Here is a 19,792-nt window from a genome sequence, read left to right on the forward strand (position 1 = left end):
CACATGATGTCAAAAGTGTTTTATATATATTTTGCTTAGGAATTGATACCCCAATCGAGGTAATCGGAAAGCAAGCAAGCAAAAACACAACCACCCAAAAAAAAAAGATACAATGTCATATGATCTTAGATGAACTGGTAACTCCATCTCTCACCAGTTGTGGCCAAAGTGATATATTATAATTGAGGTTCATTTGTCTGATGTAATAAGAAATGAGAAAAAAGTTATCACAATGCAAGGAGGAATTAGCAATGTCCTAATCAAGTTAGAAGACACTCTGAAGGTGATTAAAGCGCCACTAACGGAATTACATCATCGGGCACAAGGCATCCCCCAATGCAACAACAGTTACACTATTTTCTACATTTATACCCCGTCTATATGCTTCCCCCTTCCCCCCCAAATCCAAAACTCCAACCACTAATAAAGTCCATTAGGATAACACACATGCATTAACATAAAACCATATACTGAGAAATGTGCATCATCATTTTGTTTAGAGGAAAGTCAAATAAAATAGATTTCAGTATCTCTCACTCTGCCAAAAATATAACGGGCACTATTGCTAGGGAGGGAGTCGATTGCCCGTCCCTTAGATCCGAAAATACCTTCCCCTTCCTCTAATTTGTGTTCTGTGTGATAATAACTTTTCGGTATTTTAGCTAGGTGGCTCATGACTTACAGAAAATTATCAGGCCTCAATGCACAGCTACCTTCCTATGTTTTAGCAGGTCATGTTGTTTTGGTTCTTCTTTACTAGATGGGATTTGGGCTGCTGACTTCTATTTATGAGGTTTTTTGGTAGATTCAGCCTATTTCTCCTGTATCAAGACATCTAGTTCCTCTTCATGCATTTCAGATTTCCTTTATCCAATGAAAGCTGTTTGTTTAAAAAGGTGTATTGGGGCAACTTTATTTATTATTATGTCGTTGGGGAAATCATCATAGTTGTTGCATATAATTGTTTCGTATTTCCAAGTTCCAACCAAGACTATAAGAACTTAAAACAACCCACCACTATATCAAAATCAGCAATAATGTTTTAATAAGATAACAACCGTTACAACTCCTAAAAGAAACTCTACAATCCAACAAAGTCTAAGAAGAAACAAATGAAGTAAACACTTGAGAAATGTCATTAACTCACAAATAATAATGGAGAAATCAGCAACAAATGTTATAATGTAAACTAAAACCGTGGTATTCGTTTACGAAAATACTGGCAAAGCAATATTTAGAAGGGAAGTCAGTCAGTAGCAAGCATCTGTAGAAAGGAAATTTTCTCACTTTTGGAGTTATGAACCTGTTTCATATGACAATGTCAGAATAGGCATTGAAAATAGACCAAAAAAATACAGCATTTCAGCCTCATGACGAAGATCACTAATGCTTTGAGAACAATCTCACAGTAACAATCAAAATGGAATTTCATTTCAAAAAAAATCAAAATGGAATTTCTAAAGTTTTGTATCTAGATCTGAGTTGATCATAATTTGCACTGAAACTGACCACATAAATGCATACTAAAGAATGATCTGGTGAACGCCCATCCTTGCACATACAGAATGGAAAAGGCAGGTAGGCCGAGTTGCGCCTTCAACCAATGTTGGATCACTTTTCTCATCCAACAACAGTGAGATACTATGATCCAGGGTCATTGTAGGACAAAAAAATTTGGTTTTGGCACCTCAGCTGCAAGAAATATTCTCTGGTACCTCAGGAACATAATTTACATTTGATGTTCACTTGAGATCTACTGGCTCAATACCATCCAACAACGTCGATTCTTTGGGCTGGTAAAGTATCTTTTTAAAAATAATTTTGAGTTTGTCATGTTCCACCATCTCTTCCAAGATTTTATCTTCGGAGGACTCCAGTAGATTGATTTGCTCATCAGCGCGCTTGTCTGTAGAAGAAAAGACTAATTCAGATAATCGGTCTTTCGCAGCTTGTCTAAGGTACTTGTCTCCCTCCATCGTGCCAGATGTAATAAGATGGTAGATGTACACAATTTTCCTCTGTCCAACCCTATATGCTCTGCTAATAGCTTGTCTTTCAACTGATGGGTTCCAAGCACCATCAAGAAGAACCACCCTCGAAGCACCGATTAGACTTATTCCCTCGCCACAAGCCTTTAAAGATGCCAATAATACCCTTGCTTCACTTGATGGATTGTTGAAACGATTAATTAAGATTTGGCGATGCCTTATAGGAGTCTGCCCACGCAATAGCAGCACCTCCTTCTCTTCAGTCCAATTGAAAAGGGATTTAAGATGCTCTTTTATAAAAAACAAATTTTGGAGATATTGACTGAACACCAAAACTTTCTCTTTCATTGCAAGGCTGAGTTGAACTAGTTCCATGACAAATCTTGTTTTCACCCCTTCATTGGGGTTTTGCCTCAGACTTTCTAATATATTCTTGTCGAAGAGAGATCTTTGTTCTTCAGGCAAAGGACATTCTTTCCACAATGAAGGATGAACAGAGACTAAGGAAATCGAAGATTCATGACTAAAGGCTGACATGTGCATTTCCTGAATCCTGTCAAGGATGACCTTTTGATGAGGGAGAGGATTTAAAACAAGTACACAATCCTTCAACCCGGGAAGATTCTTTAGGATGCTACCCTTGTGAACATGGATGAAAGGGTCAAGTATTGATCTAAGCTCCTCTAAACATTCATCAGTAATCTTATATCTCAATCGTTTCCCTCCTGGAGAGACATTCCGTAACCCATTACGACGCATCCCTGACTTTTGTTGACAGAGTCGAAAGGCTTTGCGTGAGAGTTCTGGTCTAACTATATGTAGAGTATTGTAGAGCTCATCTAAGTTATTTTGAAAAAGAGTTCCGGAAAGGATGATGCGCAGTTCAGTTTCACTTCTTTCAAGAGATTTCCAAATACTGCTTTTATCATTTCGAGGGGTGTGCCCTTCATCAAGGACTAACAAACCTGGCTTTTCCAAGAGGATTTTACTTATTTTCAAGGCTTCCTTGTCACACATGTCGCTTTTTCCTGCTAACTTTTCAAACATCTTATAGCTAAGCCCTAAGATGCTCCCGCCTTTATTCCAGGAATATATCTTCACCAAACGTACCCACTTCTTGCTTTGAAGATTATTCTTCTGCCCCAATTTAAGGGCACAACTATCTTCCTTACCAGAGAAACCTATGTTGCTCAGGATATGAAATGGGGTATCAACCTTCCATATTTTAAACTCATTCTCCCAAGTAAGGAGCATGCTTGCAGGAGCAACAATGACCGGCTTGCAATTTGGATATACCTCCATGAATGTCCGGAGAAAGGCTACTGCTAAACAAGTCTTTCCTGTCCCAGGGGCATGGGAAATCACGCACCCACCCACACCATTGGGCCTGGTGGACTTTTTCAACTCTTTAAGGACAATGCTTCCAGCTAAATTTTTCCACATAAACTCAAAACCTTCTCTCTGGTGTGGAAACATAGCATCTTTTATGACAGGGATGATGTCCCAGACTGTTCCTTTGGAATGAAGGGTACCCTGAGAATCATCATTGGCATCCTGAAACTGAAGTTCGTCCAACATAGAGAAGCCCTTTCCTTCGCCATGAACTTTCTTGCCCGATTTTCCCCAAGGGTAGGTTGCCTACAAAATGCAAAACCGAGTTAATAAATAATTAAAAAACAGGCGGTGCATTTCAAATCAGACAGGTAAATATGTTTATAAGTAACGAGAAATTATACGATGAAGGGCCTTATGAACCCGTACTCATCATCTCATCCTTGATATTTGATCCAACAGCAGCTCACTTTTTGAGGAGCTGCTGTTAGATCAAATATCAAGGGTAGTAAATTCACCATACCACCTTAAGATGTTCATACGGCCCTCCATCATATAATTTCTCTACAAGTAACTTACAACTTACCATAGATGGTAAGATATCTCTGATCTCCTGCTGTATATAACCACATAATCTGCATACGATTCCAATTTCCTCATCAAGTACAAAATGATGCTCCCCCATACAGCAAAGAGTAGATGAATGTGTTTCAGGATGAACTCCATTGACCTGTTCAGTGTCAACCTGTGGACAATGATAAGAGGTTCCAAGTTTTACTTCATTCAATAGAAGTATAAATTAATTTGGAAAGTAAATCCATGGCAAACTGAATACATCAAATTGAGTGAAGTATATATACTATTCAATTCAAAGTAAACCAACCACTAGTAGACAGAATACTTAAGATCAAGTGACAAATAATACATTTTGTTGTAAAAGGAAAGAAAATTATATGAAATACAACTTGGGGAAAACGTGCTTGGGGATAATTTCCAGGGCGGTCAGACGTTTGGGGTTTAAGATATAGAGAATTCCAAACAAAATCACTCTCTTTTTCACTGTTTAACCCGTGTGATAATAATTAACACAATGTCCATGAATCGTGACCGACTAAACTACTCTTTAGATACTGTCAATATAATTCCTTGATTAATTCCTCAAGTAGTTTGAGAATTCAGGACAGAAAAAGGGGATAAGAGTGCAAGATAGAAAGTTCTTTATTATTTCAAAATGAGATCCAACCTATGATTTATCCGACACTGTGAATTTATTGCCAACACACGTGTCCTGCCGTGTCTGACACGACGAGCGTGTCCACACGTGTCGACACTCCTTTGGACACTTTTAAATGTACTTCTAGGAGTTTAATGTGGGCATGTGGACACGTTTTTGTAGTGCGTCAAGTGTGACATTCTTTTTTATTATTGAATATTGTGTTTACGTCTCTCATTATTAAATGTTTTTCTTCTTCTTTACTTTTCAAAAAAACAAAAATTATTAACTCTTCTTTAAATAATATTTGATGTTATATCCCCTCCCCTAAAACCTAAGCAAACTCTTATTCCAATACTATTATTTATTGTATCATATTGGTCTCCCTTTCTCATTGTATATTGGAGACGGAAGAGAACTATATTAAATTGATAAATGCGTTGTTATTTGATTTTTTTTTTTTTTTGAAAAGGTTGTTATTTGATTATCTCATGTTTGTTTTAGATGATAGTTGATTACTTCTAAAATTTATTAGTTTATTAAATGAATACCATATTTATATTGTTACAAATTATGATAGCAATCAACAATTTTATGTGTATGTGTATGTGCATGTCACCATTTCTAGATTTTTAGATGTTGTCATGTCAGACAACTCGTATCCGTGTCGAAACTCAACACAGATGAATCCATATGGACAAATCATGATTATATACTTTCTATTTTAGCCATGTCCACATTTCTAAATTTTGGGGGTTTGCCATGTCTGACACTCAGTGTCGATACGCGGCACTCGTGTCCGTGTCCACAAATCATAGGATCCAACAGTAAACAGGACATATATTTAAGGGTGCTGCTAAGGAGACCAAGAGGGGGAACGAGAGTACAACCGAACAAATCCCTACATGCCACATGTCATGGGAGGGGTAGTTTTGCCATTTAAAGGGAAAAAAGCCAAAAAATCAGGACCCAAGCTTACTAGTGTGTGAAGAGTATTTGTTCGGTTCCACTCTCGGCCCCTTTCTCGGTCTCCATAGCATTATTCTATATTTAAATGCATTCCTCATTTAAACATTAAGTCTGGGCCTTTTGGCATGAAGTTTGGGCACAGAAATAAATAATTTCTTTAACAAAATCAGCAATTAGTGTTCTCTCAACTCAATGGCTCGATAATGGATCACTATTATTCTTATTCGCAGTGCAATAACTCTCCTTCTGTTAGCTAAATCAGTATATCCATGCAAAATTTTAGCATTTAACAAATAACACTAAGATTACGAGGAAGATTTACTTAGAAAACATCTTCTCAATTATCCTCTAAATATAGTAAAATATCAAGCTTTACTTTATTCAATAAAAGTATAAATTAATTGGGAAAGTAAAGCCACGGCAAACTGAATACATCAAATTGAGTGAAGTATGTATACTATCCAATTCAAAGTATACCAACCACTAGTAGACAGAATACATAAGATCGAATGACAGATTATACATTTTGTTGTAAAATGAAAATTATATGAAATACAACTTGGGGAACACATGCTTGGGGATAATTTCCAGGGCATTCAGGCATTTGGGGTTTAAGATATAGAGAATCCCAAACAAAATCACTCTCTCTTTCTCACTGTTTAACCCATGTGATAATAATTATGACAATGTCCATGAATCGTGACTGACTAAACTACTCTTTAGATACTGTCAGTATAATTCCTTGATAAATTCCTCAAGTAATTTGAGAATTCAAAACAGAAAAGGGGGATAATAGTGCAAGATAGAAAGTTCATTATTATTTCAAAATGAGATCCAACAGTAAACAGGACGTATATTTAAGAGTGCTGCTAAGGAGACTGAGAGTACAACCGAACAAATCCCTACATGCCACATGGCATGGGAGGGGTAGTTTTGCTATTTAAATGGAAAAAATCCAAAAAGTCAGGACCAGAAATTACTAGCACGTGAAGAGGCTATTTGTTTGGTTCCAATCTCGACCCCTCTCAGTCTTCATATCATTATTTTATATTTAAATGCATTCCTCATTTAAAAATTAAGTCCAGGTCTTTTGGCATGAAGTTATGGGCACGGAAATACATAATTTGTTTAATGTAATCACCGATCAGTGTTATCTCAACTCAATGGATCGATAACGAATCACCATTATTCTCATTTGCAGTGTACTAACTCTCCTTTTGTTAGCTAAATCAGTACATCTATGCAAAATTTTAGCATTGCCCAGCTAGCGGGTGTGATAACAAAATGAAAAAACGTTCTCTACAATCTCGGATTAATTATATCAAATGCCCTGTTCGTTTGGGACCATGACGACCGATCGCTACCCCCAAATTCGATTATTGGACCCACAATTACATTAATTTTGGGTCCAATAATCAATATGGGGGGTGAAAATCATTGCCAAAATCTCAAACGAACAGGGCATAAAATCTTTCTAAACAATTATGATAAATAATCAATTCTCGCGAACAGATATTATCCAACCATTAAAACAAGATATTATCCAACCACTAATATAATTTGGAAAAGTTTCCAAACCACATGCAACATTAACTGGAATAATGAAGACACAATTGCTTCACAACTGAATTATTCAGGTTAACACCCTATACTTTATGATTCACACCAAGCTTACCGCAGAAGAACAGAACGATCCGATTTCATTGCATTTCAGTGCAAAATCGCACTCAGTCCACAAATCATCTTCCATCTCCAAAGCTGATTCCTCCTTCGGAGCATCACGCGCCTCATCTTCAAAAGAAAAGATCAATGGCAATGACCTTTCCTCCTCGTGTGGAGTTGTATCTTGTGGGGTAGACTCAAGTTCTTTTAATTCTTCCGGAATTCTTGCCCCCTTATCGAACATGGTATCCACAAGAAGCTTAAAAAGGGAGTCATCTTTCAGCGTACTAACCCGCTTTCTTTTTGTGGATGACTTACCCAAATGCAACTCGTCTCGGCCATGCCCCTCCTCTTTCCCACCAAGCGCCTTTTCATCACCACCTTCATCTTTTCCACCTTCCCCGTGATCATCTCCATCATATGAAGAATCAGACTCTCCCACATCAGAATCCTCTGCATCAGACGCATCCGCATCAGCATCCTCTGCATCGGACTCAACCACATCAAATGGGCATTTAATAGTCCCAAGATTTTTGTTGGGTACTGGAGGATATTGAGAACGGGTCCGCCGTCCCACAGGGATACTCTCACTGTCAGACCCAACAGAACTGTTCTTATCCTTTTCAACTGAAATCAACAAATCCAGCCCTTGAGTTCTTTTTCTCTTCAATTTTTCAATATTTCCATCCCTTGAAATGCTACCATCCAACAAGCAAAGCTCGTCTGTACCGACAGAAAGACTAACAGTCTCTTTCTCAACGCCATTTTCATCATCAGATAAATCTAATTCATTCGAAAGCGATTTATCATTATTAGATGTTTCCAACTCATCTGAACTGATAAAACAGGGCTCACTAACACTCTTCCCTAACCCTACATTTGATTGATTCCCACTTCCTATACAAGTATTCTCACTACTCTCATTATTAGATGTTTTTGAATTAACCACATCAAAAGGAACAGAATCACTAGAAGCGCGAAAATCTCTTTCTAACCTTTGTTGTGATCCCATTCTCCTCCATTTTCTACAACTGTTTTCAGAAAAACTTTCAGAATTCGCATTTCTCTTCTCATCAACAGAATCTTCATCCTCTTCTTCATCCTCTTCAACAAGATCTATGAATGAACAATCTGAATCTCTCGCCTTTTCCTCAAACCCTAATCCTGAGCACCTTTTCCTCTGCTCAGAATTCATTCCAGTTGGAATGATGTAATCTTCTCCTTCTTCTTCTTCCTTCTTTGCTGTTAATACAACATTACAACTAGATTTCTGATCATCAAACCCTAATTTGGGCCGCGAACCGCAAACCCTAACTCTAACTGATCCTCCTCTATTCCCCTCACTATTTCTTTCTTCGGATTCATTGATCGGAACCCTATCACTCATTCTACTCTTTCCTTTACATTGAACTCCACTCTCTAGTGTTTTACGAGAGCGAGTTCTTTGCCAAATGCCATGAGAAGAATCCATATTTAGAAGAAAAAAAAAATCGCTCTCTCTCTCTCTCTCTCTCTCTCTCTCTGAAGAGAAACAGAGAGAGAACTCGGAACAAAGACAAATGAGAGTAAAAGACAGAACTAATAAGAGGGTTTAGATTGAGAGAAGACTTTTCCCGGCGAGAAAAGGGTTTTCTAAGCCGGGAAAAGGGGATTTGAAGAGGCGAGGGTTTGAAGATGAATTGACAGAAAAGGAAATGAATTAAAACCCGGGAAGAACACATGCAAGAAAAGATGCGGGATTTACTATCCTGGGTTTTTCACATGTACATTGGGATTTACTATCCTGGATTTTAAGAGCTGTTAAGAAGTTATTACATTTCCCAAAAAGCTCTCACAAGCCAGTTAAAGAAGGAAGGACAGCTGGGTCCAATGCAAATATCAAAATATAGTTGTGCTGATAACACTTCCCTTTCTTTAATTTTACATTTTTTTTTGGTAAATGATAAATGAGCCCCCTTTTCATCACTTGGGATACCCAGCTGCATTGTACGTGGCAATCAGGACCGTTCATTCCTTCCAATGTGAAGTACAGCAGCCCCTTTGCAGTCAAAGATACACTGTAGCTGGGTGTCCCAAGTAATGAAAAGGTGGTACTGTTGCAATTACAATTGCAATTGGTCCATGTGAATCTAATTGGGCCCCAATGGAATTGAGTGACGTGAATCTAATTGGACGCACTTGCGACTGGTTTTTACAAGAGAGTCCTTCAGTTTGGCATTTCTCTTTTTTATCTTTTATTTTCAAATTTCTCTCTCCCCCGCCCCCCCCCCGGGCTTTCGACTGTGTTACAATAACTAAAAAACTAGGGACCGCTTGGATGCACCACCATCGTCCTAGTAAGATAGTGATTAAGCAGTCTCCTCGTAGAGAGTTGGGTAGTAGTTTCTTGGTGGAGTATGTTAGAATATGTGAGATTTCACCATTGGACTGGGTTGAAATAGACCGTTGGATTAGGCAAGCTGGTTAAATGAGGCAACCTAGCTAGATTAGGCAACTATATTAAATTAGTAATTACGTTAGATGGAGTATGTTAGAATATGTGAGATTTCACCATTAGATTGGGTTGAAATAAACCGTTGGATCATCTTAGTGGAAGATTGGGCGAGTAGGTTAAATGGGGTAACCTAGCTAGATTAGGCAACTGGATTAAATTAGTAATTAGGTTAGATGGAGTATGTTAGAATATGTGAGATTTGACCATTGGGTTGTGTTGAAATAAACCGTTGGATCATCTTAGTGGAAGATTAGGCAAGTGAGTTAAATGGGGTAACCTAGCTAGATCAGGCAACTAGATTAAATTAGTAATTAGGTTAGATGGAGTATTTTAGAATATGTGCGATTTCACCATTGGATTGTGTTGAAATAAACCGTTGGATCATCTTAGTGGAAGATTAGGCAAGTGAGTTAAATGGGGTAACTTAGCTAGATCAGGCAACTAGATACTATTCTTTCTCTTCTATGCTTGCAAGTGTTGGAGAGGTTGGCTCTTTTTCATTTATAACGAAATGGCAAATTAAACCATTTTATGACCACTACCTCAATATAACTTTCTTTCCTTTCTTATTCTTACTCTTTTTTTTTCAAGGTGTGTGAGCAAGATATAGTAATTTTGTGGTAATGAAGTATGCAACATCAGGGACGATATGGATTCAACTAGCCAAGGCAGTACAAGAGAAATATTTGAATGACTGCTAATTTTATTCACAGAAAAATACCAAGATGGTCAGGACAAGAGAAATAAATTTGTAGCACCCTTGAAAATCACAAAACAGTTCTATAGTGGAGTGTCTTGATCCACATATAAAACCTCCATTGCATTAAGGTCTGCCACTTCATTTGCGCTTATTCAAATGTGCACCAAGGATGCATTCGTCTCATATGTGATTTCCAAAATAGTGTTCTCCAATATCTAGAGAGGCAGACTGGTTGGCTAGAGATGGAGTAGCGAGGGTTAGGATTGAGTTTTTTGGTCTTCTCCTTTGCCTATTGTCTTTGTTTGACCATCTCAGAGCGAGCTTCATGCAATCTATTGGTGAAACCTCTAGTTGGGAACAAAAGGAAGAGAAGAAGGAATTGGTTTGAGGACAAAAACCACAGTCATAACCGGATTAGAAAGCATCATTTCCTAGTGGCTAAAATACTCTATAAAATGCCACCATAGTTCACAACCAAATTATAAGAAAAAAGCAAGCCTTAACAGTGCAAACACTAAAACACGAGTGTCATAATACTTGTCTAAGCAGGTGTGGTTATATGAGCATACGAACTTATGGGTTCCGAATGATCCAAATGCCCGTCCTCGTATGCTAAAATGGGATTGGAAAGCAAAGGAGTCGAGTAAGTATGCTCTTGTGGAGAGTAAAAAAATAGATGAATCTCAGGTGAGACATAAAACTAGATACCCTATTATATCAATTGTAATTTCTTATTGAGGAATTAACTTATTCAATCATCAGGTGGTGGTCGCACTGACGCTAGGAGAGGAGGAAGTGGAATATATAAACGATCAGGTATCCCAATAGAGCATATCAATTTTTGTTATTGATTAATGTTTAAAGGGACAATTACCAATGGGGGACAAAAATTAGGTGGAATTATCAACAGGACCCATGCTTTTCATAAATTATCAAAGAGGGACAAAAGATGTCTTGTCATTAAAAGCTGGAAAAATGCCCTTTTCTTAAGCAACACATTTTGCTTTTCCACTTTTCCCTCTTCTCTCTCATTTCCCTCTTTTTTTCTACTTTTTCATTTTCAACTTTGTTTTTTTTAGGACCAATTACCAATGAGGGACAAACATTAGGTAAAATTATGAACAGGACCCATGCTTTTCAAAAATTATCAAAGGGGGAAAAAGAGGTCTTGTCAGTAATAGCTGGACAAAAATGTCCTTTGGCATTGACAACACGTTTTGACCTTGGTTTTTCCTTCTTCCCTCTTCTTTTACTTTTCCATTATCACCTTTTTAATTTTTTACCCAACCAGTCATCTTCGTCCTTGTTCAGCCACCATTGTTGGTGGCAAATCTTAAAAACTTGAATGTTAAGTTCTTACCATCTATCTCAATTAGGTTAGATGGAGTATGTTAGAATATGTGAGATTTCACCATTTGATTGTGTTGAAATAAACCGTTGGATCATCTTAGTGGAAGATTAGGCAAGCATGTTAAATGAGGTAACCTAGCTAGATTAGGTAGATTAAATTAGTAATTAGGTTAGACGGAGTTTGTTAGAATATGTGAGATTTCACCATTGGATTGGGTTGAAATAAACCGTTGGATCATCTTAGTGGAAGATTAGGCAAGCATGTTAAATGAGGTAACCTAGCTAGAATAGGCAAACTAGATTAAATTAGTAATTAGGTTAGACGGAGTTTGTTAGAATATGTGAGATTTTACCATTGGATTGGGTTGAAATAAACCGTTGGATCATCTTAGTGCAAGATTAGGCAAGTGCGTTAAATGAGGCAACCTAGCTAGACTACGCAACTATATTAAATTAGTAATCAGGCTAGATGGAGTATGTTAGAATACGTGAGATTTCACCATTGGGTTGGGTTGAAATAAACCGTTGCATCATCTTAGTAGAAGATTAGGCAGGTGGGTTAAATGAGGTAACCTAGCTAGATTAGGCAACTAGATTAAATTAGTAATCAGGTTAGATTTTATTTTGAATGGTAGTAATTAGGTTAGATTAGAATATTATATTCTTATATCTTTCTATGCTTATCATAACACCTTTCTATGTTTATCAAGTAAGTGTTCTCTTTGTAATTAATCCAAGATTTTGGGAGGGAAGTGGTATATCCGCCCGTTTTGATTACTTGGGACACCCAACAACATTGTATCAATGACTGCAGAGGGGCTGATGTATTTCACTTCAGAAGGATTCAATGAGGCCGATTGCCACGTACATTGCTGCTGGGTGTCCCAGGTAATTAAAAGGGGAGGATATATCAATTCCCTTTTGTGAAATTCTCAATTTCATCATGGTATGAGAGCAAGTTGATCTGACCATGCAAACACAAAGAGTTCATCAACCGGCGGACGGCCAATCTATCCACCATAACTCTCCACCGTAACCGTGCTTGCCCTCTCAGTGCCACTGTTGCTTGTTTTCTGCATCTAGAAAGAGTTATTTTTGTTGTTTCCTTATCGCCGAACAACCCCTATACGGTGAGATGATGAAAATGGAGGTTTTTTAGTGAATCAATACAAGCCGTTCAATAATGACAAAGGAGAGTAATAATACAATGGAGAGTGACACCTCAAAGGCCATTTAATGCCATTAATCAGAAGAAAACACCTCTTTGGTTTCTCGAAGCTTTACATATGGAAATAAAAGTGAAAAAGGTGGAAAAAAAAAAAAAAAAAAAAAAGCCCTTCAAATCCCTATTTTACACCATACACCGCCGTTCTTCTCTCTTAAGCCAGACAACACATCTTGAAAATTACACCACCCCATTTGCATTCTATTTTTTTTTTCCTTGCCTTCAATTCCATCTTATCTTTCTGAAAAAACACCATTTCACCTTGTATTCATTAAAATACTACTCCCCACATTTGATATGTAGACTCTTAAAAACAATCTACCTGTCTAAATTCATAGTATGCCCCGTATTTCCCAAAATTACTAATACTTTGCCATCAAGAGCCACTAATCATTGTTTTTCATTTTCTTCCCCTTTTTTATCAAACTTTTTTCACTATTCTCTAATTATAGTCAAGGTTCGAGCCATTGAAATTATCTAAACAATGTTCCAACCGTAACAATCGTTAATCGAATCAAAATTAGCTAGGGTCGCTTCACAGTCCACGTCTCGGGATAGAGTCAGGGTTCTGGATGTGAAGTGACCCTAGCTAATTTTGATCCGATTAATGATTGGTACGGTTAGATCATTGTTTAGATGATCCGTAGTACCCGAGGCCATGGTAATGTGCCTCTCACATGATTTAGTGCATTTAATAGGATTTTTTTTATCAAATTTTCAAGTCAAGCTAGCTTACCGGTTAAAATTCCATTTCCATTCTCAGATTAATTGGATAAATTCCACGGATCTTTTATGGAATAATGTAAGTTAAAGTGTAACAAGATGGGGGTGTCTACACATAGTGTAAGAGCTCAGTTGCTCTATGAATCAAAATGATGCGCCAGAGTTTAGATAATAGTTTTTTTCAAATTTCAAGTAGTTCAATTATTTCAACTTTTGATTTTAAGGGTCAGTTCCATTGTAATCTACTTACTATGTATTGGTTTACTTTTGATTTAATTTTTGTTGTTCCATCATAAAAAGTAAATAAGGAGGGTATTTTATTTCTAGTGTTCCATGACCACACATTGTAGAGGGTATATGTCATAAGGGTATTTTAATCATATTCCACAACTTAGGAGTATTTTGGTTATTTTCACCAGATATAGGGGAATGTTGGTCATTTTTCATGATGCAAGAGTATTATGGTCATTTTTACCTGATACGACTTATTTTGATCATTTTTTATATCATGAGGGTATTTTAGTCATTTTCCATGACTCGAGGGTATTCTAGTTATTTTACTTTATATGGGGGTATTTTGATCATTTTAGGGTATTTTAGTCATTTTCCATGACTCGGGTCAATTTCACCCAATATAGGGTATTTTAGTCATTTTCCATGACACATGGTATTCTGGTCATTTTGGTCTGATAGGCGTATTTTGATCATTTTTATTTGATGGGGGTATTTTAGTCATTTTGATGACCTATGAGTATTCTGGTCATTTTCCATGACTCATGGTAGTCTAGTATTTTTAACCCTATATGGGGGTATTTTGGTCGTTTTATGTCAAAAGGGTATTTTAGTCATTTTCCATGATTTGACAGTATTTTGGTCTTTTTAACCCGATATAGGGGTTTTTTGGTCATGTTCCATGATGTAGGGGTATTCTGGCCCTTTTAACCCGATACGACGTATTTTGATCATTTTTATTTCATGGGGGTATTTTAGTCATTTTCCATTACTCGGGGCTATTCTAGTCATTTTACCTATATGGAGGTATTTTGATCATTTTTATGTCATAAGGGTACATTAGTCATTTTCCATGACTCAAGGGTATTTTGGTCATTTTTCGCCCAATATAAGGGTATTTCGGTCTTTTTCCATGACGCAAGAGTTTTCCATGAGCGGGAGTATTCCAGTCATTTTTACTCGATATGGGAAAGATTTGTTTGGGTCAGGATTTTGCGCAACTTCTCCGAATTCCACTCAACATGACTCCGAATTACGCAGTTTCTAATTACTTCCTCCTTGAGTGTATGCCATTTCGTCTCTTCAAAGATAAATAGATGGCAACATGCAGTGGCGGAGCCATGATTTATACATAAGGGGGGTGGGCTTATACGTAAGGGGACAGGCTTCAAATTTTAAAGGGGACTAGGGCAAATTGAACTGGGCCTATTAATGAGTTTGGCCCAACTCAACAGGGGGCATCTGCCCCCCTTATGCTAATGTAGCTCCGCCTTTGGCAACATGGAAACAACTTATGAGGAAAGTTACTTATATTTTGATTATCGGAACACGCTTAAGTTTTGCACGGTAAACGAATGTTTTACCCCATATTTACTCTCACTGGAACATACCCTAAAGAAAAACTAGTCAAAAGAAAAGGAGATCTAAAGAAAAAGCTACCTCATATTTAGCCTCTTCACACTTTAGCAATCAAGTTCTTGTTCTTCTTCTTCTTTTTGGCTTTTTGTTCCTTTAAATAGCAAAACTACCCCTCCTATGCAATGTGGCATGTGGGGATTTGTTCAGTTCCACTCTCAGTTTCCCTCGCAGCATGTGTGTCAGCCGTCAAAATTTCGCTTGGATTTGGAATGGCATTCCACGTTTGGCTGCCAAAATGGCATTGGACTCCATTTGTCTCCCTTGGATGTCTCCCAGGCAATAATTGCATGTTTGCTAAGGTGGATTTCTTTTCTCCCCTTTATGACTTTTAAACCAAATTCTTCCAAAAGCAGGGAATTTTTCTTGAATTTTCTAGTGAATGACACCCCCTACTTATTCTCCTACTCTCCGAGTATATGCCGTGCAATCAAACACTACTTACACTGAGGAAATTCTAGACAAATCAAATACTTGTTTCCTCCATTTTGACCCAACTCTGACTTTCTTTAAGTGTCTTTTAAATGACATGAAAAATTGATTTCTAGTATATTTATGTAATTGTTCTCATTGAGGTGATCGGGTTTGTGATGTGAAAAAAATAGTTTCCTTCTTAAATTTATGCACTTTATGACTTAAATTCAGAGATTTTTAGTGTGAATATTTGTTGTTTTCTTCAATAGTTGAAATTCATCACTATCCTAAGCTAAACATTAAAAACTAGACCAAACAAATTATCTTGGATAGGTTCGGGTTTATGAATCTCAAGTTTTCCTGTAAAATACTCGACCCGACCCGACCTGACATGAGATAATTTCTCGAGGAGGGTAAGGTCTTGGAAAACCTGACCTGACCTCCAATCCTAATTGTTGGGATCTAAACACACCGAAATGAATCCGATGGCAATGTAGGGGCATTGACCGAAGAAGAAACATGATCGTTAGAAGAATTCTTAAAGAACTCATTGACATTAAGATGAGAGGTCACTACAAGAAAATCAAAGTTTGCCCTAGCAAAGCACAAACCATGGAAGGCGAAAAATAAGGAGAGAAGGTATATTGGTCCATACCATGCATTGTGTAAAATAATGGGCCGCGTCCCAGCCCATCAAAACTTGAGGTAAAATGGTGGGCCCCACAACATGTGTTTTGATTGGAGTTGGTGGGACCCACCCTATCAAAACAATGTAAAATAGTGGGACCCATCCTTTGCATTGATTTCTGTGGAGATGGTGGGTCTGCTCTTGGGTGTATAATGATGGGACCCACTATATGCAGGTGTTTGGGTAGAGATGGTGGGCCTAGCATATGAAAACATGAGTTGTAAAATGATGGGCCCCACCCATGCAATGCACAGGCGTATAATGATAGGCCTCGACTTATCAAAACATGTGTTGTAAATTCATGGGCCCACCCATACCATGAATGAGGTGTAACAAAATTCACAAAAAAATTCAATAAAAAATTTTCATGGACAGTTTTCCAAATAAAATTTTCAATGGAAAGAAAACGAATGACAAAGGAGAGAAACACATTTAGTATATACTAGTTGGAGACCCATGCTTTGCTGGGGAACGAAAAACAAAGAATCAAATGAAGTGAATGAAAAATATATCTTCAGAACAATAGCATATAAATTTCCTACATATAAAACCTTCTAAAAGTAACTATAACCTCGATTTATTAAATATTACACCGACAAAAAATGACATCCTATACAAATACAGTGAAAAGGAAAAATGTCAACAAAGGGTTTTATCTAAAAAAAAAAGCGATGACCTTGGAAAATTTAACTTTCGAATAATCGACGCAGAAAGAGAGCCCTTTTGAGCAACTAACTCAGTGATCGCTGAGAACACAAAACCCTGTTATCACCAGTATTAACATAAAATAAAATCCAATATTCAATTTCAACAATAATTTTTTTTATCAGTCTGAATGAGAGAGAGAGAGAGAGAGAGAGAGAGAGAGAGAGAGAGAGGACCTTAGCAGTGAACGAATTATGCTGAAGCCAAAGATGATTCGGATGGAATCCCTTTTTTGCAATCTATTTTATGTAAAGGTAGGAGATGAACCGTACCGTCGGTTCAAAAGAAAGAGTGTAAAAAGGAGAAGAAAATGGGAAAAATATAAAAACGGAATACAGAGGAATTGCTACGTGCCGTGAGTGCATGATTATGTTTTAATTACTTATATATTATTAGGAGATATATTATAGATAGATGATCATTTATAGCATGGGCCCACTATTATGTGCACGACGATCGGGTCTATGAACATTGTGGGCCATCACAAGTCTGGACTATTATGTTTATACAGCCCACTGTCATGGGATGCTTCTAGACCTGTGATCAACATGACGGAAAAAAAACAAATTAAATATTTAAATCCTAAACACTATACCCTGTACCCTATACCCTAAACCTTTAAGGAGTTGATTTTTGTATGCCTCAATCTTGGGCAAGATTGAGATCTCTGTTCTGCATCATAGACCCACTGGGCCACCCAGATGTCTTATCAGATCAACGGTCCCGATCACCAAGCACATGCCAAGTGTGTATTGAATCATAGACATTTTCATTCATGAAGAAGTGATTGCCGTGCTAGTTGATCTCATGTTCTAACAGGAAAAAGCCTAATCATATATATGAGAGTGCCAGAATCTCAAGTGATTATGATTTATAATTGACATGATTTGCTTTTAAATTTAAAAACAACTTGCACATTCATCATTAGCGCGACCCTTATGCCCTGTTTGTTTTCGATTTTTAGAACCGAATTGTGGGTCCAAAACTGATTATTGGGCAAAAATTTATGTTTAATCTTGAGTCAAATAATCAGTTCTGGACTCACAAATGGTTCTCAAAATCGAAAACAAAGAGGCCCTCAGTGGAGGTGCAACAAGATGTAGCCCTAGATGTAGACTAGTAGGGCATGCTCATAGTTTTTTTTACTAATGAAGGTGTGGAAAGTGAAAGAGTCGAAAAGATAAAAACACTCTGAATGAGATAAGATAATTCATTACTTAAGATTCTTTGTGGCTTTACCACTAACACATTGTAACATTTGAATGCATATTCTATTGGAAATTATATTGAGAAATCTGGTAAGGGTCTGCCTAATCCTTGATTACCCACTTTATGATTATACTATTTTAGAGGGGGAAGTGATGCATTCACCTCTTTTTCTTACTTGGCCGCCCTCCTTTAGTGTATTTTTGACTACTCTATTAGACTACAAGGGGGTGCCCCGTGAAAAAAAAAGGGTGAATATATCATTCCTTTTTTTAGACAGTGTTCTTCCAAACTAAAGAGAAAGCATATTCCATGTAAACTATTTGTTTTCGTCCATCGACATGCCATCCTCATCATCATTATTATTAGGAATTTGCTAGGTAATTTCGCTGCGGTTGACTTTTGCATGAGAGAACAGCCACCTCAGATTAATTGAATGAGTAAGACATCATATGTTGAAAAGTGAGCCTATGTGGCAGTTCTCTCATGCAAAAGTCCGCCACGAAATGGCTTTCTGCGAAATTGCCTAGCAAATCCCTTATTATTATTATTGTTGTAGGCCTAAAATTGATTCCCTATTCTTGCAATGTAAGAGAGATTCCCAGACTGAAATTCTATAATATCTTTTTAATTAAATTATTGATGTACAACTCCAACTTCTACTCAATTTTAATTGGGTTCTTAAAATATTTGATGAGTAGTTGAGAATATCGACTGTCTATGGATTCTAGCTTCCTCTTTGTTGTTGGGTTTTTTTTAATGAAGAAGGTCTCATTTGATCTGTGCATTCCCATTAACAGAAAAATTAGTAACTCTTTATTTAATCAATATCACAAAGCAAATCCAACATGTTTTCTCAAATAAAATAAAAAAAATTGCAACCAGATTGAGGTTGATGCATTAATCTGACTTATAAAATAATTATAGTTGATCCCGTCAACAACTACTTTCACTTTCATAGGAATGATCCAATGTGGCATGCTGGCATCATATTATGATGGATCAGGGTTGTGTCGTATGGGGGTCCACCCCTTCAGTCGATCTCCACCTTCGATTGCCCGTGGCTGAAAAGTAACCTATTGCGTGATAAAATTGCTGCCGTCCAATTATCAGATTCAACTTGATGGTGAGTCTTGAGACAGATTTGATGGTAACAAATCAGTCAATCTTACGCGACCGATCAATTCTTTTTTTCACACCCTCAAATGAGCGGTAAGGATCATCCGAAAATTTTGTGACTTGGCTAACCCAGGGGAGGACCCACTTGGTGAACGGTCTGGATCGATCGAAGTTTGGCCTATCTTAACAGCCAAAGAAATGTTGGGTATATAGTATAACCCTATGTATGTTCTAATATAAGCCCAATAGGATAATAGACTGGTGTAGTGGACCTACATGAGCTAGAGCCATTAACCTGTTATAACCCTAATGTATCTCTCTATATAGACAACAGTCTAGGTATTCCAAACTAGATAC

At 37.3% G+C, this 19,792-nt stretch overlaps 1 protein-coding gene across 2 annotated transcripts; it reads right to left on the reverse strand.

Annotated features, from left to right (window-relative positions):
- Positions 1-1,271: 1,271 nt before the first annotated feature.
- On the reverse strand, positions 1,272-8,937 carry LOC143883461 (SNF2 domain-containing protein CLASSY 3-like). 2 transcript variants are annotated; one of them, XM_077386813.1, is made up of 3 exons: positions 7,178-8,937; positions 3,907-4,050; positions 1,272-3,626 (listed from the first exon to the last, which is right to left on the reverse strand). In XM_077386813.1, exons 1-3 carry the CDS (start codon positions 8,633-8,635, stop codon positions 1,743-1,745), a joined length of 3,486 nt encoding a protein of 1,161 aa, XP_077242928.1. In that variant the 5' UTR covers positions 8,636-8,937; the 3' UTR covers positions 1,272-1,742. The 2 variants fall into 2 exon arrangements, with proteins under 2 accessions (XP_077242928.1, XP_077242927.1); XM_077386812.1 differs by having other exon boundaries at positions 3,907-4,065.
- Positions 8,938-19,792: the final 10,855 nt, after the last annotated feature.

Source organism: Tasmannia lanceolata, unplaced genomic scaffold, assembly GCF_043159265.1.
Source record: "Tasmannia lanceolata isolate RefF3 unplaced genomic scaffold, GAP_Taslan_0.1 ptg000008l, whole genome shotgun sequence".
Classification (NCBI taxonomy): Eukaryota; Viridiplantae; Streptophyta; class Magnoliopsida; order Canellales; family Winteraceae; genus Tasmannia; species Tasmannia lanceolata.

Bases quoted from the DNA above. Each gene is read 5' to 3' on its own strand.
- LOC143883461 (XM_077386812.1), bottom strand. From the start codon at position 8,635: ATGGATTCTTCTCATGGCATTTGGCAAAGAACTCGCTCTCGTAAAACA. The intron at 4,066-7,177 runs GTAAGCTTGGTG...CATTGTCCACAG, and splicing joins GATCGTTCTGTTCTTCTGCG to GTTGACACTGAACAGGTCAA. The intron at 3,627-3,906 runs GTAAGTTGTAAG...TGCATTTTGTAG, and splicing joins GAGATATCTTACCATCTATG to GCAACCTACCCTTGGGGAAA.